The 27,822-nt window shown below is 38.6% G+C and overlaps 1 protein-coding gene across 1 annotated transcript in view; it reads right to left on the bottom strand.

Annotated features, from left to right (window-relative positions):
- Positions 1-7,317: 7,317 nt before the first annotated feature.
- LOC107037262 overlaps positions 7,318-27,822 on the bottom strand; it is a 29,922-nt gene continuing 9,417 nt past the window's right edge. The window contains exons 2-3 of the mRNA XM_015255724.1: positions 26,542-26,776; positions 7,318-8,940 (exon numbers count right to left, since the gene is read on the bottom strand). Coding sequence (XP_015111210.1) covers positions 8,286-8,940; positions 26,542-26,776 — 890 coding nt within the window. The 3' untranslated portion in view covers positions 7,318-8,285. The remainder of the gene's footprint in view (positions 8,941-26,541; positions 26,777-27,822) is intronic.

Below are 27,822 nucleotides of genomic sequence, written 5' to 3'. Positions count from 1 at the left end.
TCTCTCTCATTCGTTTCCGGGATCTAGTTAGAGACACTTCTTTTATGGTACTGCTCATCTCTAGTGACTCGGATTAACTCATTGTGTCAGCTCAGTTATTATTAATTCATAGAATTCGGTCCGCTCATTAATTCCAGTTATCAGTGACTCAATTAGTGACATTTAATTATTGTGAATATAACTTTGACAAATACAGTGAATTTGTGACCACGTGCACGTGTTCCGCTCATTTCTTGGTTCTACTCATCCCACTCCCCGTAATCCGACTCCAACTCATCCATCCGCAAAATTAATTCCCCGATCCAGGCATCTCATTAAACATTTTGATATCGGATTTTATTGTAAAGACTATGTAGCTGTTTTATCGAATCCGAGTTTCTCTCTCTCTTGTTTAATTTATAAATACCCTGGAGTGATACAGGTGATGAAATGGCCTGCAATTTCGTCACAATATTTACCATAGAATCGCTTGAATAATGTCTTAAAACTCCCTCCCTACCTCCCAACTTTTCAACAATATTTATAACTCGTTCAATAATAAAATTTTCAACTCTGGAGCCTACTCTGGGTCTAGAGTTTATCCGATATTCGGTTTCTAACCTGAACTCTGTGTTTCCGCCCAACCCAGACTGCGTTTGTGGAGATAACATAGTTTGGGGAACTCTGGGTCAAGTCTGGGTGTGAACCATCAGGGGTACTTTTTATGGGTTTTTGGGAGTCCATAGAGTTTGGGGTAGAAGGATTCATTGGAGTTGAGGGATGAGGTCAGGTCAGCTGACAGGTAAGCTTTCTTCAGAAGCTTGGTGGTTTTACACTCAATAGTACACGTAGCATCTTTCCTAAATGAAGTGTATACTCTGGATTCACCTAGCTTCGTACTAAGCTTTCCGGAGTAGTTATGCTTATCTATGACCATCGTGGCATTGCTTTTGTTCACCGGAAGAATAATGATATCTTTAGTCTCTGTTAGACTACGTAGCGCGAACCGTTCCTCCCTGGTGGTCTTTTCAGCAGAGGGAATAACATTATGGAGGATGTTGGACAACTGTTTCCGGATTGCATAATCAGTTTTCTGAGGCAGATGGTGAATAGCTGCTCCAATTTAACTGATAATTCCATCAAATTCGTTTAAAGTGTTTTTCCTGAAAGTTTATTTCACTTTTAAGCTTGATAGCTATCTTTGATTGAATAAAAATAAGTTCTATTAAAAAAAAAACTCAATAAAATTCTGAATCGGTAATCTAGCGAACAAGGGTTTAAATCTCACCGGCGCAAATGTATTTTTTTCGAATTTATTCAGTTATTATTCATTTATTGTTTAATGATGTATAATGATTTGTTTGTTATACAGGGTTCCCTACGACCGATGCTTTTCCTTCCGGGGTATTAAAGCGGATTGCTTTTTAAAGTAAAATCCTTTGACTTTTGGATCTGAACCCTCTGTTTTTGGCCTGACATTTTTATCGTTTGGTCTATTTCTACTAATTTCAGTAGCGTATATTAATTTTTTTACAATTGTTCCAATTTTTTATTTTTTTTTATTTCATCACGTTTCATGTCCACATATATAACCATCTATGACTGTGCTCCCCCTTCTTGCCCTATTGCGCCCAAAATCATTTTCCAAAAAGCAGGAATAAATTGCTCAGTTCCAAAAGTGGAAGGGGAACTTTCAACTTCAAAAAGCACCCTCTTCAATACCCTCGAAGGAGAAGGTTCGGTCGTGGGACACCCTGTATATCATGATGCCGCATTTCAGTCCAAGCAATGTAATGAAATAATTGTACATAGCATGTAAAATCTGATGACAGAGTTTAATAATTCCTTTTATTCAATAACGGAAAACGATTCTCGATATAAAAAAAGAAATTGATCGTCATAAATCATTCGACCAAAATTCCGATGGGTTAGTTTTATTCATTCTTGCTGTAATTTTACCATGAGCATTCCTTGAATAAACGTTGAAAAGTTTTTTGCCGATAACTATAGCCATCTACAAAACTCGAAATGTAGGTTATAGAAAAATATAATATAAGGACACTAGGGTAAACAAGTCAATTTCTGGACGGAGGGTAGTTTTTGGACGATTTCTCCTTCCATTGAATATTCCATAAATAATAAAATGAAAATTGTACTGATTATTTCACCTTTCAATAATATTACTCATGTATAATCACGTGATCACTGATTTTTTCTATTGATCGCCATTTAGTAAATAAAAAAAATATGGCCCAGTCGTCCAGAAATTAGAGGTTTCTACTGCATTCAACTATTTCTCGATTTAATTATTCTTTGTTTCGTTATTTAGACTCGAAATAATTTTTTTCTGCTCATTAAAACATTCTTGAAGGTGTGGAATCCATCATATTCCCGTTTAGGTGATTCTTTTATTTTAGATCCTACCACGAAACTCGAATTTCCCTTAACCGTCCAGCAATGGGCCTGTTCACCCTACCATTTCCGTCTCCGATCAATAATTGTTGCAAGAGCTTAAAAAATCTTCTACTGTAGCGTCTCGCCCTCAATCAGTGTCTCGTAATACGCGGAGACTAGTTGAGTACCACTAGTACCTTCAGTGCCACACGTATAATTTTTTTATTTGCAAATATTCGGGAGTCTCGTCGACAGCTCTCAGTGCAAATATAATTCAGTACAATTCGTATCGGGCACTCGATCGCATCACACTACTTACTCTTCACTTTTCAATTATATAATATATAAACGTAGCAATAATTTGTAATTTACTTTAATTATAGTGTTATCTTCCTGTCATCACCTCAATCCCTACACTACTTTAATTCCCAACAATCATTCTAGATGACGGCATCACTTCTACTGATAAGGAAAATAACCGTCACCTAGGCTGTCATTATTAGTGCATGTGATAAATTTGACGCACCCTCATTTGGTTTCAATTACTCTAGAATCCTTCTGTTTTGCTTTCGCGTTCATTACTAAAAGCTAATAAAGAGTCATTATAATAATTTGCAAAACGAATATTTGGAAATATATTAATTTGATTATATTTGTGCCTCATCCTGCCTTTTATTAAGTTTGATTTAAGAGCTGATGCTCCTTTCAGGTCTCGGTGTTTGATTAATAATTCCCGATCACAGAATAAATGTCCTTATTTTAAATAGTTTTTCAAAATAATTCTATAACAATTAATTCGAACACTGGCAATTTTTTATGAAATAATTTTATTATAGATATTTAATTAAAGTCAATGGATTAACATAAAATGAATCAGGAAAGAAAACAATTACACCCAATAAGTTAATTGCTACGCAAGATTCATGGGTATCATTAAGGAATGTCGATGTTTGATACAGGGTTTCATCTCAAAATTGAAAGTCTCGAAAATATCGTGTTTCTCAAACGAACAGAAATCGCTGTGCAATTTCTAAAAGGATTTGAAAGCATGTGGACTATTACATTTTTATGTAGAAATCAATAGCTCATAAAAGGGAACTGCAAGGAGTTTCAATTCCATTGCAAGAGGCAGACAAGCCGACAAGAGCAATCTGTAATTTTCGTTGGAGGAAGGTCATTTTTCAAATCGAATTGAAATCCAGTAGAGATTAACCGGTGAGAGCACATGTAGAAAATTGATTTGAACTCGGCGCGAATCGAATCGATTTCCTTGGAAAAGGCCAAAATTTTAACTTTTTTAGGATTTCTCGCAAGCATTTTTACTCAACGAATTGCAAAGGTTCACTATTAAAAGCAAATTTTTTTCATATTGTTTTTTTGTCAACGAAATTACTTGCAAATTATTTTCTTCTTAATTTTTGCCTTGTTGTCGATAATTGAAATTTTTTTCTCAAAATCTAGACGAATGATTTCTCGAACGGATTTGAAATCAGAACGAAAATATCTATAAAACTTTATCAGTTTCATTTTCAAGGGTCAACCGATTGAAATTTTGTTCACCGTGTAATTAATGATAGATTAGTTGAAGGCCGACTAAAGTGGAATGATTTGTGATTTCCTCCGAATCCCAATATATTCATTTATCAACAAAGATATTGTTAATTGCAGAACGTCACGAAATTTTCTCTTCGCCAACCTCTTCACGTATGGAAAAAATTCAATAGGAAACATAACCAATTCGCTAGAAAATTCTTTTGGAATTCTATAGGATTTCTATGGGCTTTTTATAGGATTTTTATTGGAATTCTATTGAAAAATTCTATTGGTTTTCTGAGTCAATAAATTGCGAATTTCTGTTTGAATTTTCCTCTTGAAATTTTTTCTATAAGAATGCTTGGGCATAAATTTGCTAAGTTATTTCCGTTGGATTTTGTTTTGTTTTGCATTACAGAATCTGAGTGAAAAAAAATTAGAAAAACCACTTGGATTCTGTAATGCAAAATAATAAAAAATCCAGCGGAAAAAACTGGGTAAATTTATGCCATTTATGCTATTTATTACAGAATCGGAGTGGTTTTTCTAATGTTTTTTCTGCTCGGAATCTGTAATGCAAAACAAAATCGAGCGGAAAAAACAGCAAATTTATACCTAAAAATTCTAATAGAAAAAATCTCAAGAGAGAAATTTAAACGGAAATTCGAAATCTATTGACTTTTTCTTATTGAATGTCCAATAGAACCAGTACAAAAAACAAAAATTTGTCAATAGAAATCCTATAGAAACCCCCATAGAATTTCTATAGAATTCAAATGGAATTTTTTAGCAAATTCGCTAGGTTTTCCATTAAATTTTTTCACGCGTGTCCTGTACTAATTGGATTAATTTTGGAGAAAAACTGTACCAAGAAAAAGATTTGTATAGGTGTTTCTGAGAAGAAGAAACACTATTTATTGAGAAATACGGTTTCCACCTAAATAAAAAAAATGAAATAAAAATCAAAGCTAAGTCAAGAAATATCCAATAACCCTAACTCTCAATGAGAGGATTGAAAAAAATTCTTCATGAAATAAAAAAATCTGTAGAAACAGGATCGGCATTCTTGCCGCTGATCAGAAGATAGCGATTCAAATCGATATGAGGCAATGAGTTAGAAAACTCGGCGCCAAAAACGTCAATCCTGCCTTTATTGATTTTTTTTTATTTCATGAGAGATTCTTTTAATCCTTTGATTTAGAGGTATCATTGGATATTTATTGACTTGGCTTTGCTTTTTATTTCATTTTTTTAATTTTCGATCGGAATTGTATTAAAAAAAAAATAGTGTTGCTTCTTTCGAGAAACAACCATACAAAATTTTTTCTGGGCACAGTTTTCCTACTAAGACATTTATTTTCGTTTTCTTGGGCGATTTCTGTTATTTTTTCAAAACGAGTAGATAATATTTTTTCCGTAAGACTCTTCACTTTTTCTCGTCCGGGGATTGGTATCAGTCCTTCTCGGAACTCGGAAAAGTGAAAATCACTACGGAAAAATATCGTTAACGACTAGTGCCATGGGGTTTTTTTTACTCGTGTGGTTGGCCAGTCCCCGCTTACGGCTCGGACGCCAACTCCACGTGAGTAAAAAATCCCGTGGCTCTCGTCCTGAATTATACTATTCATGTTAATTGAGTTCAGTTTTTTCAGCGAAACATTAACTATTCCTAATTACTCTCAATACTACGAAGCTCTTTCCCATATTTATTTATTTTTCATGCTCAAAATTCAATTTGAAAATTGTATGTAAAAACAGATAGACGCAAATGATTCGCGTAAACTAACCTCGGAATTGAAATCGCCCACATGTTACTCATGGATAAAGTTGAGGTTATAAATGAATCGAGGAAAGCGTAAAATTTTCAGCTATAATACCCCAAGACCTTCAAAATTATCGGATATTTCCTGAATGTTTTGTTGCATGGCAACGAGAGGGATTTTACTGCAAAACTGATCCCGTTCGTTGATATGCAGGAAAACTTAAGGGAAATATCCGATGAATTTTGAAAGTGAAGGGGTATTCGGAGGACAATTTCTTCAATTCTCATTTTGGCCGATCAGGGTGCAGTGTTTGGGGTTACGGATACATTCACCAAAATGTGAGGAATATCTGTCAAATTCGTAGAAAACAATTGACAGGCTACAGGAAAATTATCAGCCTGATAATTTCCCTGCAGCCGGGGAAATTATCAGTGTGAAACACGTCATGTGATCCCGAATACTGTACTATGATTGGTCAAAATCGGAATTGAGGAAATTGTCATGCAAAATACAGTGCACAATACCGCGTTCATCCATTTATTTTTATTTCCACAATGAGCCAATGAGTCCAAAAAAATGACAATCATTGGAGTACAAGGAGGAAGAAAGAATAACGTTCTTCGTCTTTTATTCTCTACCGTGTATGAGGTTGAACGCACTGCTCCAACTTAGTGGCTCCAATGTGACTCGTAGGATTGATGATAAAGAGAGTCGGGAAAATGTGTATATCAATCCGTTGCTATGCGCGTATCTTTTTTAATATTAACCCTCTGACTCGCAAACCACAACAAACCGTATCGGTGTGATGACCGCCCATCACAGCGTGCTGCATGATGTGTTAGTGAGAAATAGTGACGTGAATATTACCTCACTCTGTCGCGTCAAGACCGTTGTAAGCATTGCAACTTTATTGGGGCCCTCTACATATTCTCGCGTAATACGTAATAGAATTGCCCTACTGATGATTTGGAGATTGACGGCAATGAGATGTGTTATTTCAAATTGCTCCTTTTCTTCCGGGAAATGTGTTTCATCCCATCTACCAATGAATTTCTTTTAAGAATTTTTATATTTGGGATTGATATTCAAACGTACACTTAGTGCTGCGGCACTATTCGCGTGCTCACTACTCCTCCCCTTCGACGTCGAACGTTCGGCTCCCATAGGTAGTGGGGATAAGATTGCGAGTCAGAGGGTTAATTAAAAGAAAGAAACAGTCACACGAATGAAAAGCTTGTGGCTGATTTATGCAATGCAACTGAAAGCATTTTTCTCGTATCTTATCGCGTTTTCATTTTATTCAATGAATATGATTTGGTGGTAGTGGAGGGGAAAATTGCTTCGTATACAGATAGTTGGTAGCGGGTGGCCAGTGATCACATTGTTGGGAATCAAAACTTCTTTTGTCCAATACGCTACCGCATATCTCGATGAGGATTTCATTTGACTTTAATGATTTGGCCTAGATATGATAATCATGATTCGACCCGGACATCCCAAGTGCGTACCGCACTGCATCCAGGCCAAACTCCATTGACCGAACTAACATCGAACATTAGTTCGATACTAGTTTGGCCAACCGAATCAACCCTAACGGGTTGCCATACTATGTCAAGCTGACCCTGATGGGTTGCCACACTATCAGGACTGAATGGTTTGCCGAGTTGAATTTCTAGTAAGGCGTATAACCCTGGTGAGCACTCTCGTAAGATCTTCATTCTCTCGACGAGACTTGCGTCTTGCTCTAGAGGCAGTTTCGTCGAGGTAGCTTCTCGATGACTCTTGGACGGTATCATCTCCACCTCGTTCCAAAAAACTTAGACGAGACAAGACGATACCAAAACTAGTCTTGGCGTGAATAGCTATTGTTTGAAAGAGAAAAATCCTTAATAACTCCTAAGTAACATGTTCGCAGCCATAAAATTAAGCTATTTTAACGGGCTCTGAGGTAATTATTCTCTGAACTTTTTCTTCGTGTGATACATGAGGTACACCACGGGTGGCCTACGACCCACTTGGAATTGAACGCAAGATTTCGAACTGGAATCGCACGTTCAAAATGCACACCAATTGTTCTTCACCATTTTCTAAATGATGATGATTTACAAATTCAACATAAATTTCGAACTGAATACTCCACGGAGTTTTCAATTGAAATAATCCACTCTACGTCCAATATCCAACATCGTTGCGGTTAAAGGCTCTCGGGCGATGTCAACGTTGGTAAGTGGATCCTTGGAACAAAAAAACCAAGGTTTTTTTACATTTTAGTTCGTAACAAAATTATGTTTACGTCTACGTTTTTAATTTAGAAAATTTTTTACAAAGATGTTTTCTAGATTTCGTTTCGTCCAAACATTGCTCATTGCTGCTCATTGCAGACAATCACCTATTCAATTATTTATTCTTGTTGTTGTTGAACAATAGTTCACACCCAGGAACAGAATCCATGTACGAAAGAATGTGAAAAGATCTTCTAGTCAACCAAATTTACAAATAAATTTTTCTCGGGAAATGGATCTTAAAATTTTCCCTCTCAGTATATTTGAGACTGAACAAATCCCGTTTCGGATTTATTTTCGTTACCCATTCAATTTTGATTTCGGCCCACTGAAATCAAACTCTGCTTTCTCTAATGTCAGCTAGTGCCCCAAAATCATTGTCGTCTTCATCATTATTGATTCTATTATCCATTTCTCCCGTCCTCATAGCTGGCCTTGGACTTGTCTCATTCAAATCTTCAGGAGTATCAATATTCACCGTGACTTCTCCATTTGTTGCTGCTAACGCCTGGAAACTCACATTTCTGATGTCTATGTGATTCGATTGAATTCTCCTTGACCTACTGTTATGAGTATCGGCATTAATAATATTAACAGTTTCATTGGATCGCATGTCCACTTCCAGTGGGTTCTGTAGGATATTGATGGCGTTAAAGTTACTGTGGTGCCTCAGTTCTTCGTTGGAGATATGTCTTCTTGGGCCTGAAATGGGAACGTCTATGTGACTGATCGCATAAATCCCCCCCAGCTCGTTGTTAATGTAAAAATCATCCATCGGGTTTGCAATTACTGAGGAGTTCCTTGAGATATTGCTACGTGGAAAACTTTGACTTGAAAAAGATGCAATAGTCGCATAGGGATGATAGGCCGTATTGCTCATGGTGTTGTTTATGACATGTGGACAACTTTCTAGGCTGTGCATCTCGATGTCCTCTTTGCTGTTGGTGCAACGATCCTGAAGTTCAATTTCGTACGGGAGATTTGCAAATCTGAAAATAATTTTGATCTTGAAAAATTTCATAATGAAACAATTATTATTATATATAATATTGAATCAATTATACTATCTTTTCCAGTTTGATAACATAGTCGGGAGTTTAAATTTGATTGCCAGGATATTTCAAAAAGCCTTAGAATATTCAGCGAGAGAACAAAACACGAATTAAAATCCCACCCCAGAAGCCATATAAACACAGAGCAACAACTAGATCTCTGGCTATCATAACAACACCGAAGGTTACATTCAAGTATTGGCGGTAGTCGAAACCTCGCTACCAGGGGCCAGCAGCTATCGGAGAGTGCCGTGTTAATAGATGGGGATTGTAATCGAAAAATTATAGCGCATTGATGATTGGTCAGTTGTCCCACGCATCCCCACAGAGCAGGGCAGCCCCATGATGGGAAAATACACCGAGTTTCCAGATTGGATCAAGAATAGCTCAAAGTCAATGCAATATCCTCTATGGTAATTGGATCTAGTTACTAACGGCGGCGCCACCAAATGGCACGGCGTACACGCAGCTGTCTCCATGGCTCCCCGAGGGATCCCATCATCCAGCTGAGTGCCTGAAACCGTGAAACTACGTCAAGCCGACGGTACGAGAAAGACATCCGCCTTCTCCTCGTCACTCTGCGTAGCCATTTCTCAATTGTTGCATCTCTTTTGAATCGTTGTCGGAATTTTGTGTCTTTTGTGGGTTCTGCTGCGTGTTTCTCGTCCTGGATCAACGTCCAGCCGAGAATTCCACGATGACGGCCACATGGGAGGTAGTTTGCAACCGTTGGGAAGTAATTACTGCGAGATGTTTGTCGAAAATCTTTGACGTCAGCGAGGACCGAAGGACGACCACGTGCTGAGCTTCAACGAACCAGGGTTTTGAGCGAGTTGCATTCGTAAATTTGGACTTTGTTGGTGCGCGTGGGGTCTTGTGGGGTTTAATATATTTTGACAGATCGAAGGGCTTTTCGAGAGTAATTGGGGCGTCAGTAAGCTTTTTCCTGGCCGTCGGAAGTGAATTTATTCACTGCGAGGGGTTCGCGTGGGCCTTCGCCGTTATTCTAGCTTGCACGTAAAGATTGGGTATCGTGGGTCTATTGAATCTGCTGCCTTTTTGAAGAGATGTTTCGAGTCACATAAAAGGAGAAAGAATCCAACGGATTTTCGGGTGAAAGTTTTACCGCGGATTTGTTGGCTCTTAGTGATTTTCAGAGTGTGAACAAGAGGCGTAAGGTTTCTTCATGGGGCCTACGTGCTCTGGCGTCCCTTTGAGGGTCTGAAGCTCAAGGTCAATTGTTCAGAGGGGGAATTTCCTGAATAATTCCATAGATTCGATCTAGCGTATTGGATTGTGTCAAGTCATTCTGCCCAGCTGAATCAGAGAAATATCGTGTGTATTATTGTTGAGTTTTGATTGATTATTTTTTTATAAATATTTGCTCAATCGCCGAACGGGGTGTTCATAGTCTAATAGGTAGCATTCGTTAAAGCGGAGCTCCACGGACGATTTATTGCTAGGGGAGGGTCTAGAGCCCGGATAGGTTCTAGTATTTTATTTATTTAATATTATTGAGAAACTATGGAGACAGTGAAGAAACTATTTCTTTATTTATTTTTTAGATTCAGAGCGGCGTAATTAAGAGAAATCCTTATTATTTTCTTTGTTTTTGATTTCGCTCTTCCGAAGCCATTTTCAATCTTGAGTACCGCAGATCTCTGCGATTAAAATCAATTTTGTTTTATTTTGATTTGTTTCGGGAGGTGAACGTACTCCATTAAGAATTAGAATTATTTGTGGTTTGATTGAGATCTCTGAAAATCTTTCTATTATTTCTTTTGATTACTGGTGAGTATGCGCCTCTCTTATAATTCATGCTAAAAATTGGTATCTTTTTTGCTGCTGTTTGCACATGTGATCCTCTTTCCTTATCCCTTCTATAATTGTAAGTGGTTTACGCAAGCCTTGGTGACAACAAATCGGTAAACCAGAGCATTGCAGTTGCACTCCGGAAGCGAGAGGAAATATTTATTAGAAGAGTTTTTTGGGGAAACTTAGATTGGGAGAAGAGTTTCGCCGAAAATTTATCTGTATTCTATTTGTAATACGGTTTTTTAATATAAAAAATTTTCCCTATCCAGCATCTCCTCCCTATCCCCATCCCTCATATTGTTAACCCATTTCTCACCCCGCATATTATATATATGTTGTAGCCTTCGGGCTGATACTATACTATTCAATCTTCTATGTATAAACTTGTACCATATTGTTGTCTTGTCTTGTTTGTAAATATTTATCCATGTTAATAAATCTTGTTGAATCTTGAATCTTGAATCGTGTATTCTATTTGATGGTAATTTAATTTTTTTAAGGTCTGGTATTTGATTTGGGATTTTAGTCGATAGTCACGTATATTTTCACAACAAGCCACCTTCAAGTTGTCCGATATTTTAGAAATATCAGATAATGTCACAACCCGCAACAACCTAGTCGCTCTAACGATACGAGTCACCAGAGACTCTTGAGTTGGAGTTTTTTTTTTGGAATCTTGAGATTTTTGTTTAGATCGTTTTGAGAGTAAAGATTTTCAGTTTATCGTCACAACCACCAACCTAACCTTAATGCTATTAAGTCTTCTGAGTAATTTATCGGTGAATTCTCGCGTGGTTATAGAGTACTTATGAGTGAATTATCGTAGAGCATTAAGAATCTTAGACTATTGTAATAACCCATGGCCTTCTTAATTGCTCTTAAGCAAATGGCCATTAAAGGCCTCAGTCAGATTGGATCATTGAATAATCATTTTTCAGTTTGAGTTTTTTTTTTTTCGGTTCTTGTTGATAACGTGATATCTTTACATCCGTGTTTTATTTTGATAATTCTCCGGGCTATGGGTGAATTACGAAACAGATAATTCCACACCAGTATTTCAATTGTTTTTCCTTTTTTTGACAGATTTTACCCACATTCACGTATGAAAAAATTCAACAGCAAACCTAGCGAATTCGCTAAAAAATTCTATTGGAATTTTATCTATTAGAAAATTTTAGTCTCTCTGCTCTGATTCTATTTGATATTCGATAAGAAAAAGTCAATAGATTTCATGTTTCTTTGAATTTATCTCTTGAGATTTTTTCTATAAGGATGCTTGAACATCAAGCTTTTTCCACTCGGATTCTGTAATGCAAAATAAAACAAAATCCAGCGGAAAAACTTGGAAAATTTCTCCTCAATAATTGTAATAGAAAAAGACCTGATAGAATAAATAATTCTAATAGAGAAAAAGAGGCGGTCCCAGTGCAAAGAGCACTTCAAACGCCCTCCCTTTAGGGACAGCTCATGTCGTTACGTCGTACGTTTTCCATTCATAGAATCTGCAGATCTTCTCGGTGACTTACAATTTTTCGTTCTTGCTTGCCTTCCATGACAAAGCTCACGGTCGAATTAAACGGCTCCAACAAAACCAGGTCAGGGAAGTCGATTGACAACATCATGCCTACCGGAGCCAAGCTTCAGAAGAACATCTCGGATGTTCTGCTCTTCTCGCGTCAATACAAGCTCGTATTTATTATGGACATTACCAAAATGTTCCGTCAAATTCAAGTACATCCGGAAGACTAGCCACTCCAACAACTTCTTTGGACCGATTCAAATCCAAATATCGACATATCAGCTCAACACATCATGTATGCGGAGCAAAATGAGTCACGTATGGAACGCGCTCAGGTCCGCTCCTATCCATGCGTGTTCTCGCTCAGCTCGTCGAAGACGAACGGTTTACGTACCTCCTCACAGTGGATCCGCACATTAGGGGAAGATGTGCCGATGATATCTGTGAAGGCGCTAATTCTAGTAAAGAACTCATTCACTCAGCTCATCAGGTGACTCAGCTCTATTTGTCAGGTGGCTTCCTCTTAGCCAAATGGCATTCGAATAGCTCAGCTGTACTTAAAACTTTCTCACCTGACAGCACTTCCCAAGAAGTACGTTCTCCCGAGGAATCACTCCTCATTGGAGTGTCATTTTGGAGGTTTCATGGCATCCAGGCCGGGACAGCTTCACGTTTTTCATCACTCTGCCTGAAACCCACATAAGCACCAAGAGAATCATTCTCTTAGAGATAGCTCAGCTCTGCGACCCACTCGGTTTCATAACATCATTAGTTATTCGCGCCAAGATCTTGCTGTAATCGCTTTGGATCGTGAGACTAGAATGGGACGCCCCGGTTTCCTCGACAGCCGCTGCACGCTTGCAGCTGTTCAGAAAGGAACTTACACAGGCGTCGGACTTCACCGTGCCGAGGTGGCTTGGACTGCGCAAGGACTCTACCTTCGAAATACATGGGTTTTCTAATGCTTCTCAAGTGGCGATGTCAGCCGTAGTTTACGTTAAGGTTTACAACGGGAGTAAACCTCCTCAAATCTCTCTATTCTGCTCAATAATCAAGGTGGCATCCCTCAAACGACTGACACTCTCATGATTAGAACTCACTGTAGATCTTCTGCTCGCTAAATTTGTCACGTATGTTTAGAATCAGCTCAACCTCACGAAAGTTTCCACCTATTTTTGGACGGAGTCACTGGTCACACTGACGTGAATCAGCTCACATTCATCAAGATGGAAATAATTTGTGAAGAACCGGGTATCACTCATCCAGGAGTTTACTCAACAAGCTCACTGGAGACTGGTACCAGGAAAGGAGATCAGTGCAGACTGAGATTCTGGACGTCTCTCTGCCTGTCAACTGGTAGCTCATAGACTCTGATGGACAGGACCATGATACTTCAGCACGACAGCTGAACCTGGCCGACCTACGTCCTGGAAAGCGACTTCAACGTAGACTTCGAGGAATAACCAGGAGTTCTACTTCACGTACATGCTCAACCAATCTCTCTCCAGGATCAAATCGACAGGTTTTCATCATTCAACCGGCTGTTCGGGGTCACCGCTATCTGTCGAAAGTTTGTCGCATGGCTCAAGAAAGTTCCCATCTCATCTCTCTATTATCCGCTCACACTTGGTGATTTTGAAGATGCTCGCATTTTTTGGATCAAGTTCACACAGGTAGCGCACTTCCAGGATCGACTCAGAATCATGTCATGAGGACAGCAATTCTTGAAATCTCACCCTCTCATTAAACGCACACTCCTCATTGATCACCAAGGAGTTCTGAGAGTTGGAGGTCGGTTCAAGTTCGCTCAATCTCACTCAGGGGAAAGAATCACGCACTCCTTCCAAAGGAATCTCAACTGGCTCAACGTATCATCACACAAGCTCATCTCCGGATGTATTGGATACTCGGAGATCGAGCTCCTGTACACTCCTTTATTCTTTGGTGTGTTCCAGGTGCACGTCAACGAGGAGTAGCTCATAGGTGTCACGTCAACACTTACCAGCTCATGGGCCAGTTGCCATCAGTAAGACTCAACCCGCTCGTACTGTTCTGAACACTGGAGTCGACTATGCCGGTCCCCAGTGTCACTCAAGCGTGGAAGAGGCGGGGTTACAAATCGTACAAGGGCTGATTGGCAATTTTTATCTGCATGACCACCTCAGCAGTGCACCTCGAAGTCGTGGCATACTACTCCGCGGAAGGATTCATGGCAGCCTATCATCGGTTTACGAGTTGTCGTGGGATCTGTAAATCCTTGTTCAGCAACTGTGGGACCAATTTTTTCGGCACTGGCAAGGAGCTCAATAAGTTATTCTCAGCAGGATCATCCCAATCAAGACAGCTCGACCAACTTCATCAACGATGGGCCTCAATAGTCGTTCAACCCTTCAGGCGCGTCCCACACGCCACTGCCAGGCCACTGGCAGGCCACTGTCAGGCGCGTTCCATTGGAGGAACGTGGAAAGCAGCAGTAAAGTCGGTGAAATTCCATCTCCCTCATACTATCGGCGAGGACCTATTCATCTTCGAGGAACTCACCACTTTCCTCGCCCAAATTGAAGCCCTGTTGAACTCGCGACCATTGGAACCGCTCACTAATGATTCTGATGACTGCTCAGCATTGACGCTGGGAAATTTTCTCATCGGTCTGGCTGCCACAACTCGTCGAGACCTATCACTGGAGCAGCTCAACGTCTCTTGACTCTTCAGGTGGCAGCTCATTCAACAATGACTTCAAGAATTCTGAAAGAGGTGGTCCACTGAATATCTCCAACGGCTTCAATCAATATCCAAGTGGCACCGCCCGACTCACGAGATCTCTGTCGGCTCACTGATTCTACTCACGGACGAGAGATTCCCGCCTACCAAGTGGCCACTCTTCCGAGTGATTGCTCTTCACTCAGAAAGACGGAAATATTGGCAAGCTCGTGCTCCTGTCCATTTCTCTCTCAGAAGAGCAGAGCTAGATCAGCTCATCGGGTTCTCACATCTGCGCTTCGTCAACCTCAAAGGATTTACGGGATGACGACATCTAGACTGGACGGGATTTACGACCCCCAAAGTCCAGAATATCGCCGCGCCTGGTCAGCAGCCCTTCAAGACCGCCTCGCAGATCTTCTCACTCGTGACGAATCCATAATGCTTAACAAGAGCGTTTTTATCTTTCTTCTTTCGGTTACAGCTCAATTATACAGTGAATCGGTTTAGCAACTTCACAGTTGCTGACGGCGGGAGAAAGTTGAAAATCTCAAAAATTCACTCGCACGGATGCACCCACACAACTTCACTCACACACGCATGCTCACGCACAGTTCGCATGCAACGCTCTCCCAGCTCACGCATGATTGACCGAATCACCTCAGATGACCAGTGGCTTCTCACCTCTCACACCTGAGGCGCCACTTCATGGACAGGTGTCGTGCGAATGCCCCTTTTTAATTGGGTCGCATTCACACCTCTGGATTTTCGTCAGCCGCCACCTTGTGGCATATCAATCTTTCTCATTTGCATATTGTCCTCCGCACGTGGATATTGCTTTACTCAAGTTCATTTGCTTTTCTACTTATTCTTGCTCTGCTCTTAATTATCTGCTCTGCTCTTTCTACTTATTGTACTCAGTGATATTTTTTTATTGTAACAAAAATGATCAGTGTTATTAAATTGACTGTTTTGACTGAAGTGCACGTGTCATGGATCCGAGACACGCTCATCCCACTCCCGAGAAATCCATCATCTCATTCATCCTTTTCCACCAAATTCGGGCTAATTATCGAAAACTGTCAAAATAGGATAAGGTAACATAGAGATGATGTGAAACAACGTCAAGAAGATCAGAAAGGTTAGTTTTCACCTCCGAAAACCCGAAATGTTAAAGGGAAAGAATTTTGCTTTAAAAAAGGAGTTAAAATAGATGATAGAATAATAGGAACGAAATGACGGTTCATTTGACCTCTGGTGAGGACATGTGTCTGTGGATATATTGAGCTGAGACTGCAAAAAAAAGACGGGTCAAGATTACGCCAATTCAGTCACCAAGTGAGTACGAAATATTCTCTGGAAAGTTGCCATTGTAATCTCTGTATCCACCCATAATTGATATCAAGATTCTTCACGTACCATACACGCGATTAAATTTGAGAGACAATTTTCCTGTGAATCAATCTCTAATCAATTAACATTTGCATCTAGCAGACTTGAACCAATGGTTTTTGCGTTGTCACTGAATGAATACTTCATTCGCTGCAAGAACACAATTCAAGTTCTACTTATGGACCGTTTCTATCGTGTAACAAGGATAGTGGAGCTCTGATATGCTCACTGAAGACAGCGGAGTAAACGTTCCACAATCAGAGTCGCCTGACACTGGGTTATGAACACCAAGAACACCTTTGAGCTTGGAAAATACATCGCAATTTAGAAATATTGCTCTCTGTATTGCAATGAAGCTGTGATAAAGCTGATTAAAATAATAAAAAATTGAAACACTGGATTACACTGTGACTTATATTCAGAGAAAAAATTATTTCAGGAATAAATGAACATAAGTAAACAATGGTAATAATTGAATGGTAGTGTGTGAACAATAACTTTCAGGACTTTGTCCAATAAAATTATCATACTTCTCAATTTGACTTTCCACTATTTCTTAAAAGAAAATTCCAACACGGGTGTGAGAAATTTCGAAGATGCTTACATAACACTAGCCGCTTCGCGCGCGCCTCATCGATTGGCTAGTTGAAAATTGATGTAGAATAATTGATATGATGATCAATATGATCATTGATACAATGATTGATATGATGATGATGATAATTATTGTTTTTTATTCATTCATAAATGAATGAATGATATCACATTGAAGGAAATAGTATTTATGATAAGGCAAAGTCAATGAAGAAAAAGTTAAAGTTTCTCGAGTTTCCAAAAAAACTTGAGAATTTTCTCGAATTTTCCAGAACACTTCAGAAAACCTCAGAACTTTCGACGAAACGGCGAAAATTTCAAGGAAATATCTCATAATAATCTAAATGGAAATAATTTGTCTAATAACTAACTTGCGGGAGAACTCGAGAAGGGCATTCTCGAGTTCTCCCGAAAGTTCTAGAAATTTTAGTTTCGAAGAATATTCCCTCATTTTGTAGAAAATTCGAGAAACCTTCAGAAAGTTGTGGAAATTTCTAGAACTTTCTGCATTACACCCTCTCAGTGGTGATTTTCGAGAAAATAAAAAAAACATGTCTTTTTATTTTGAAAGGAGAATGCGCATTTTTAACTCTCTAACTTGAGCGGTTTTCGAAATCGCATAAAAAATTTTGCCCGCTTTTCACCCCCTTAGGAGGTGAATTTCCAAAAACCGTCCCTTAGTGGGAGCTTACGTCACTAAGGGTAGCTGAAGGCAAAAGCTCATGCTCGTAGCTCTTGTAGTTTGGGGTGTGCGTTGATACATCAGTCGGGTCGAAAATGCCTTCTCCTTTATTATATAACGATATGTCGTCTTCACATGTTATGACATTTGTGACGAAATTCCAGGCGAATTCGTCACCTGCGGAACTCCAGGGTATTTATATATAGAAAGAGAGAAAGAGAGAGGGAGGGAGAGAGAGAGGGAGAGAGTAAAAATTTACAAACCGTTACCTTTTCTTCGCGATAAATATCTATACGGAGAATTAGAGCTACCTGCTACCTTAACTCTACTTCAGAGCTACCTTAAGTTCGGAGAACTACTTAAATTGGTTACCTATCGCGTGAATTGATTCCCTAAATTTTTAGAATAATATGTTAAATAACTTCATTAGATAAATCAGATATTTTGCAGATATTTTTTTCAAGTCTGTTTTGTTGAGTTAGAGTTTAGTATTTTTGAGATTTTCCTACGTCAATTCGGTTAAGGATCAGGATATCACCGTGGAATATTTGGCCAAGATAATGTGCTACCCAGTGTTTCCTGTAACCCTTTTTGTTTGTCGATAGAGTGAGTACATAGGTCGAGTTGAAATGCTTGCGCTCCCTTGAGCGAGAGTGTTAGGGCTTTCAGTTGGAAGGCCGTGGAGACGATNTTGAGCGAGAGTGTTAGGGCTTTCAGTTAGAAGGCTGTGGAGACGATTGCCCAGTCGTCAAAACGGATCGCCATTGGGTTTTTCGTTTAGTTAAATTTGCGTTGGCGTTTGAGTTTTCATTGGTAAAGTTCTAATTCCTCTCCGGAGAGTGCCCTCTGTAGATAAGCTACCTTATTCCGGTCGTAGATGGAGTGAAGACCCGCTCGGCCATCTCAGTTTCGTGTTGAGTCCAAGTCATTATAATTTTATTCGGTTAAAATAATTAGAATCAATTATATAAATATTCAAATCTAAATCTTTAAATATTTCGCGCATAATTACCCCGGGAATCGATAGTTCCCATCTACAACACTCGAGTCAGCACCGTACGGGGCTAGACTCCCCCAGACTCACCACCACTATGCAACAGGCCCGAGCGGACACCCGTGATAGTCGCCATTACAGTATTCACCCAGACGACCACGTGTGAGGAACCTCTCCGCGTTGCTCCTTTACGGAAATTAGTTTTGAATTAATGATCGGGGTTAATCAACCCAATTATCGTTGAATTCAACGCTCCAGACTATGGTAAGTACCCGTGTACTTATTTAGAGGTGATTAAAAGTGAATTAGTGCGGTTTTTTTCGGAAAAGCGATTGGACCACGTAGGATGGCGACGCTACCTTGCGACAGGACGCCAGCGTCCACATCCATGGTTTGAGGGGTAGAAAACCCTTCAAACGAACCCAAATGCTCCCTGGAAGCTACCTGAAGTTATCTAAATGATAATTATGCTACCTGAATAGACCAAAATAGTAATAATGCTACCTACCATAAGTCGCTACAGCGATTGATGCAACTCGCTACCTACTTCATTGCTACCTCTTGGCTTACTACCTTTTCTCGCTCCCTTTACGTAACTATCATATACTACCTATTTCTCTATATTTTTCTCTAACTCACAAGAGTTTTGGAGGAAAAATGATGCTACGTGAATTGTGGTTACGCTACCTTTTACGCGTTTTAAGGCTCTCTAGCGTTCGTTGAGTTTTGGATTCCGGTTGGGCATGGGAACGTTATCTTTCTAGTTATCTTTACTTTTATGGTTGGAATCCAGAACAAGAAAATTATCTAAGCTCTCTTACACTAATGAATAAGCTACCTATTATTTTAGAAGTCATTTGAGACCGTCAGCTACCTATTTTCATGGAGAAAACCTCCATTTCCGGGTTAGAAATGCTCCCTTCCGGCAAATCAGCCACGTGGCTGATTTAAGCTCCCTAGCTCATTTTGCTACCTTTTCGGTGCATGAGATCCCCGATTTTAATGCGTTGCAAATGGCATAAAAATTAAGAAAACTATTACAAAGGCGCTCCAGAATTCGGAATTCGATTAATGACAGTCGAAAATAAGAAAAATTAGTACCTTTTCGTGAGCTCTCTTTTTATTTCGCGTAGTTACCTCATCCGTTCTCTCTCGCACGTACGCTACCTTCCTATAGTCTCTCTCCCTCGGATTCGTGTTCCCCTCGTGGACAATACTTTTGCTTCTTTCATCAGCTTTGGATTGGGATCGCTTTCTTTTCCATACTTAAAATATTATTCGCATATTTTTGAGTCTTTTGGAGTTTAATGGAACATTTCAGAGTATTTAAAATTATTTTGAGTCACATTGATGTAATGTTGTATTTGTACGAATTTACGATTTTGTATTAATTTTGGCAATAGTGGAATACGTCAGTACAATTATGTTTTATTATTCAACATCGACCTTACCTATCCCATTCAGAATTTAAGACATTGGTTTATTGGTTTCTCGATCGATGATTGGCTTTGTTAATTGATGTTCTCGCCCACGAATCCACCCCTCTCTCCACGACCCGCACACTGAGCAACCGAGTAAATCCCGTACTCTCTTAATCCACATTTCTGCGTATGATTGCGTTATATTTCTTGTCGTTATTGGATCTTTGGAGACAATCAGTATTTAGTTTTAAGAAAATACAGTTCCGTTTGCGGTTTATCGATTTCGCGTTGCTAAAAATCGGCTGGCGCCCTAAACACTCGAAATAATGATTGCATGAGCTGCTGATTGTTCCCGGAGTCCAGTTGTAGAGTTAAGGTTTTTGGCTTTTCAGACTTGTCGGATTACGAGAACGAAGATAATGATTTGGCCGTGTTTGGTTAATCGAGAATTTTGGATTAGGGTTTGTTGCGTATTTGTTGAGGCCAAAGAAAAATCATTACATATTGTCATACAAAATATAACTTTTTATTCTATTTTATGCCATGAAATTCTCGTACGTATCATAAATTTTGAACAACTGTCAATCAAAATTACTATGCGACCGAAATATAATTTTGTGAAACGTGTATGAGAAATCTATTGTTGCAAAATTCAAAATTTCTTATACTTCTGTCTGATAGAATTCTAACACCGGTGTATAAAAATTCTAGAAATGTATAGGAGTGAAAAAGTTAACATAATACTGTATTATAATTTTATAATACAGTTTGATGTAAATTACTTCCTATAAATTTGTAGTAAATTTTGCCCGGGAATTGCAGCCTGCCTAGCTCAAGCTCCGGGCGCAAATCACTTTCAACGCTCATATTTAGCTTGGGAATCGACCCTGCCAAATGAATATACACTTCCATGATCATATGTCGTAGTATACCTCCAGCACCAGTTGAACGACATCCACCAGAAAGTTCTCGATTCTTAATTACATTTTGCCTCAGACTGTTGAACTTTTGATGGATTTTTTTGAGGGAAAAAGAATTCCATAGAATTATAGTTTAATTGAAATGATTGAAAATAGCGGAAGCTCAAATTTCTTTTTCAGAAGCGAAACAATCCAAGCCAAATAATTTCTTTGGTGATAAATACTTCTTTCATCAATATTTCTTTAGAGTTTAATAGTTTCGTGGTTTGGAAGATTGAAAAATTTGATAAAATATTCATAATTGCACTTCAGTTATTCTTAAGAAACTGGAGAAAATTATACAACCATGTTTTATATGAATAAAAAAACAATTGTGTTGCTGTCGGAGCCAATTTTCTTTTTTTCGTGATACCTGCCTCAAAATTGCACTTTGCGAAACGGTTTTGTGTGCACAAAGCGGTTGTTTTCCTCAAGGCGTCCATTACAAGCATGCGTAAAGTGAATTCTCATGCGAAATTCACTTTACGCACACTCTTGAACTTTACGCACTCATGCACAAAAACAACCACATTGCCCCCGTGACAGTTCTGAACAGTGAACTCGGCAGGTACCACAAAAAATAGGATGTGTTACACGTGCTTGCGAAAAAGTGGAATTATTAAATGTATTTTCAATTTGTTTAATAGCAATCCACGTTTTTTTCCAATTTTTGATAATTGCGCCCTTGCCTTACAATTAATAACAAATATATTATGAGCAAACCTTGAAGGAATTACATACTGATAATATTATAATTCCACAGAATACTCCATCACATATTCATTGAGTACTAAGGTCATCCCTCAAAAGATGGGATTTGTCTCGTGTGTATGAGAATTTTGTCGGATGGTGAAGCAACAACGGCAATTTCGATGCAAAATAGTTCGAAAAGATGACCGAAAAAGAAATTGAATATTGACTGCAGTCTGAATACTTCTAATCCATAATGATTGTCGATTTCCCACAAGATGAGTGATATTGTTGCATACTACGAGTGAAGAAATGTTGAAAAATAGAGACATCATTTTGAAGAATAAAATTGAAAAATAAAAGAATTTTCTCGAATATATTGTTGATTATTTTTCCAACCCAAATATCGGGTAATATAATTGGCCCATTCGACATCACGTGGTACAAGCTACAGGGTTTTCAACTGATACTTTTTTGATAATTTTCTCTGGTAGTTGCTATATAAAAAACAAAACATCATGCAGTCGAATTAACCCCTCGTCAAACTGACAGATTGAATTCAATTGTGGTAATCTGAGGATTTTTATTCGAAATGAGTAGATTCGGTGTTCATTCCCTGAAAACCATTGACGAAAAAGTAAAGGGAAATATTCCCGTCAATACGGGGAAAACGAAGAAGACAATTTGGAATCAATTTACCAGTTTTTGTGAGGAGAGAAACTACACATTGAGTGCTGACACACACATTGAATGCTGTTGTGTTAATTATACAATTTTCGTTTCTCAATTGTGAGTTTCGTCTCATGGTCCAATTATATTGCCCGACATTTCGATTGGAAAAATAATTCCCCGAATACCACACGAGTTTCAAAATTAATCGGGCATTGTGGGCTCTTGTGGTATTACAAGTGAGTATTTGTTCTTTTTCTCCCTCTGAACTATCTTCGATCGTCTCATTCTATTCCGTTATTCTTTTATCTCGTGTCTTGTTCCATGGTCGTATCTTTTTAATTACTACTCTTTTTATTATTTATTTCGCCCAAATTCTTTAATAAACTGATTATTTATTAAAAAGGGTCTCTTCTTTAACATTAGTATCGGAAGTATTGCGATTATTTTTTTTAGAGTGAAATAGTGAAAATTCAAGAAGTAAAATGGCTGCTCCCGCTGAAAGGCATCGTTTTCGTACTTCTCACCGGGTGACAAGCCTCACATATCTGGATACTCAAGACTAGGATTTAACTCGATATCCGGGAAGAAGTCCGGTTAGCCGTGGGTGATCTGAAGCCCTGGCTGACCGATTTTCTCGCTCAACATGGACACAATATGAAGATGGAACTTCAAGAGGGAAGACAAGGAACTTTGTCGAAAATTCCATTCGATCAAATAATCAACTCATGATGGATTATTTACCGAAAAAATCCCCGATATGTTGCAACATCTGACAATGGTGCTGCAGAATCAATTTCAATCTGCAGTCAATCAAGCCATCGAAAGTGCGGTCAAAAGGAAGGTTGAAAATATGAGGAATGAAATCATGGAAATTTTAACAGATAAGTCAATTTCTCCTTGTCCTGACATACTATTTCCTCAACATTCTAACACATTAACTAACTTCACACTATATTCCTAAATCTCCTCGAAATTCTCACTTTCTCCCATCGACACTTAAAATTTAACCTTCTAAGATGAAAGTCAGCCTGAGTAGTACTGTGTCCGGCGGAGTGGGGACGGGAAATTCTTACCGAAAATGCATAGAGTGGTGGAAACGCCCATTCGCCTCAGTGGGTTAATAAAATTGCCACATTAGGATGGAACTACTTCATGGTGGTAATATGAGCGACTTTTTGACGTTATTGCAACAGAGAATGGACGGTCAGGTAGAGTCACCGCGTTATATATTTACTTCCTTCCCATCGAGGTAAGTCTCAATCAATTATTGAGACACTTCCAGTTTTCGATTTAACGGATAATAATAAATGAGAAGACGTCCTTAATTCTAGATTCGGGGAACAGCAATTTTACCGCGTGTATTATTCCCACTTACGCGCTCGGGTTCAAAATAGAAACGAGGATTTGAAAATTTATGCGGAAGAGGTCCGTAAAATTGGTGGTCCTAGCTCCTCAGATTTTTCTGAGGGTAAACTCAAAATTATGGGTTTTTTAGGTGCTTTTTTTGGTATCCGAATGAAAAATTTAATGTCCATATTTTTGACTCATAAACTAGAATTCGTTATTTTAAGCATAAAGCTAGCAATCCTGATCTTGGAAAATGGTTCACAAAAAAAATGAGCACCATAATTAAGAGCTTTTTAAGCGCTTTCTTGGTACCTAGTCTCGAAAAAAGTGAATCATAAATGAAACAAGCGCGATAATTACGCACTTTTCTGGTACTCAAATAGAAAATTTGGTGCTCATTTTTTTTGTCCCATACAGAATGAATGGATTGCTTTGAGGACGTGAGATGGTTTAATTCCATGTTTTCAGGGATCCGTATCTTGAGGCGAAAGAAATGGTGTTGGCGTGGACTCGTGGGTCAAGATTACACAACGAGTAGTCCAAGTATTGGCCCGCGGTGAGATTGATTTTACTGAGCATTGGGAATTGGGGTGGGCACAAGGTGGATGAGACGAAGTCTCCGGATGACTGTGTCGAATGTGCTTCTCCTTGCTGAGCGCCCTGCGAGGTGAGAAGGATTCCCAGGTGACCGTTGATTTCAACCGTTTTGACCATTGAGTCAAGCATTCTGGAGGAAGAAAGCACACGTCAGAAGAGTGGAAACATCCTCGGCGCAGAACATGTGATAATTCTCGTGATAGACACACTTTATTGTAATGACTCGACTGAAAAGACGGTGATCGATGAAGTGGATTACTCCTAGTATGGTGAACTTCGTCCACTCTACGCTTTCACACTGCTGCCTCCGCATTGAGAGTCCCACCACTAGATGTCCTCGGAATAGACGAGTTTGCCTCCAAGGCCGGATTCCGCCAGACTTTCCGTAAAAGCTTAGCTGGCACCCAACATATTGAGCGATGGAGAAGGTCTCAAAATTGTTTGGGATCTCGGCTGGTGAAGCACCACCAAAAATCCCTTACAATATACAGATGGAGACATATGCTTGCTGTAGAATTCATTGGCATAGTTTTTTGAGTTTTCCCTTTGGGGAAAGGATTTAATGATACTTGCAAGTTATGGTCTGAAGGATATTCCAGGAAGAGATGTTCATGGAGAACGATCGATTCGTGATGATGATCGTGACTTGAGATTTCCTAAATAATGATACTCAAAACTCAAAATATCGTTATAAGAAAATTGAAATAATGCCTCTATGTTTGGCTTGTTTTCTGATCTTCTCGAGACGTGAAATGTTCAATGGAATCATGACTTCATAAGAAGTCGTGTATCACCATTATTTTGTTCATGTAATTTCTCGGTACTTACTATTCCTGAAATTTAGAAATGGCCGATTATAATTCCCCATGACTTTCAAGATTATCCGATATTTTCCATAGTTGTGCAGCATAGCAACAATAAGAAGGATGAATTTTGTAAGTTGAAATGTATTGCAGAACTTATATCGATTGATGATTGCAGGAGAACTTGAGAGAAACATCCAATGAATTTTGAAGGTCGCGGGGTGTTCGGAGGATTATTTCCTCCATTCTGATTTTGGCCTATCAAGTGTGATGTTCGGGGTTACATGACACCATTCAGCAAAATGTGGAGAATATGTGTCAAGCGAGTATAGAGAAATTGTATAGAGAAATTGCCATTCTGATAATTTACCGGGCGCGGGGGAAGTTTCAATGTGAAACGTGTCACGTGACTCGAAATGCGGCACTCTCATTGATCGAAATCATAATGGAAGAAATAATCACAAATATTCACCTTGTAGCTGATACTATTAATGACTGAAACACAACTTTTTCAGAACATATCATAGACGTCCTTGATAGGACATACATAATATCATTATGGTATTTATGGCGGGTAGGCAAGTAGAAGATAAGGCGGACGGAAATCTATTGTTCTCTTGCAGAAAACTAATTGCCGAACAAAAAAAAACTATATTTCAATTAGGAATTTTCAATCTATTTCGACCATTTTTGTATGCGAAATATTTTTTCAACAACTTTTTCATTTTTTTCCCACCTATTTTAAGCCTTCGTTTATTTTTCTTCTGAATAATTGAAATATAATTAATATGGATAGAAAAAGTGACAACGTCGTGCCGTTCGAGGTAGAAGTTAGCAGCACTGATTCACTCAGCTATTAGGTTCTTTCCCATAGCGAAATGTATCATCACAACTCCAGTCGTATCTGCCACGCTTACCCCTCAATGATTTCTAACCTCATATGCAGATGATTTCTAACCTCGACGTTGTCGCTATTCCAAGTTGCGCACGCAGAATTTTTATTTTTCATGTGTTTTTTAATTATCTCTTCTAAACAATTTTCTTAAGCCACTACAATTATTTTTTATTTTCCTCCTGTTTGTCTATTTTTAATATTTTTTTTCCGAATTTCCATAAGAACCCGCGTTAAAATGAAATTTTCAGAAAAATTCCTGTGTTTCACTCATGCTCCTCAACTATCGTGGATGTTGCATAGAGGTTTAGAAAAATTCGAAGAATGTATGAAAAAAAATCAATTTCCTGACTTTTTTTCAACCTCCCCTGACGACGCCATAAATACCTCAAGAGGGTATCCCCTTAATTCTAGGATAACTTGATAATTACATGAAAAAAAATATTTATTTTTCATTTTACCTGCAGAGGAGAATATCTGAATAAGATGGAGGCATGCCACCCTCATCTTTTCCATAAATACTTTCGTAAGTTGGTGGAGGAAAGATTCCTATTGATCCCATACTATCTTTACTCGGAGTTTCAGCATCCATTTCAAGAACACTACCCTGGTTACTTTGCAGCTGATGCCTATTAACGCATCGAGGATTTCTCTGTGCCCGGATGACAGTTTCTCCCAATTCTACGAGATCCAACCCTAAAAACAACAAAGAAATTTATTATTTTTACTTCCTGGTTCCAATTGAGCAAAAGCAAGCCTGAGTATCGTTTACAATTTTTTTATGATCTCATCATAGAAAATTATTTTACTAATATCTTCGGAGCTCGTAGGTTTGAATGATGTGGCACGACAATTTTTCTCCGCTTACGGATGATGATATTTATATTATTAAAATAAAATTCTCAGTTTTGGAAGTTCTGTCATAAAAATGGTTTCCGTGAGACTTTTCTCACATGCGCAGTCACTTAAAAAAATATGTATAGTCCCGGATAGAACCATCAAATATGGCGGAAATTATGTTGTTTGAAATGGATTTGAACATAAATAAGAAGAACGGGCGTCTGAGAATTGTTGATCTCGACCCTCTCCCATTATTTGTAGAAGACCAGCTGGCAATAGTTCTTGACTGAGTTTCTTCTTAAGAAAATCAAGATTTTCCTTTCGAAGATGTTGCAATATGAGCATCAGATAATTTTTCTGAATTTTTCAGAAGACATGACACAGGATTTTCGTCTGCGACATTTTACAGGATTTTGCCTGAGAAGTTTCACAGGATTCTCCTCAAGTAGTTCGAGAGGATTTTCTCCAGGTAGTATTATTGATTCTTTTCCAGGCAATTGCACAGGATTCTCTCCAGCAAATTTACAGAATATCCTCCAGTGAATTTTTCGCTGAGTGTGGAAATTCTTTTTCGGAAAATGTTGAAAATTTAACAGAATTTTCTGCCGGACAATTTTCAAGATTTTCTCCAGGAGATTTTCCAAAATTGTAAAACATTACAAAACATGTTCAATAATTTTTTTTCAACATTGACAAAAACTACAGATGAGGAAAGAAGTAAGAAAGAAAAATTGTGAAAACATTGTGAAACATGTGGCAAAATGTTTTTTTGGATTTTTGATAAAACCTAGAGTATTATTGTTTCAATTAGAGGGTTGCTGCTGACAATTTTTCTGTCGATAAACACACATCTCTCTCTCTCTCTCTCCCTCTCCCTCTCTCCCTCTCTCTCTCTCTCTCTC

Source organism: Diachasma alloeum, unplaced genomic scaffold, assembly GCF_001412515.2.
Source record: "Diachasma alloeum isolate Michigan unplaced genomic scaffold, Dall2.0 Dall_scaffold_00215, whole genome shotgun sequence".
NCBI classification, from domain to species: domain Eukaryota; kingdom Metazoa; phylum Arthropoda; class Insecta; order Hymenoptera; family Braconidae; genus Diachasma; species Diachasma alloeum.
This window is presented reverse-complemented; position numbering and strand designations above follow the sequence as displayed.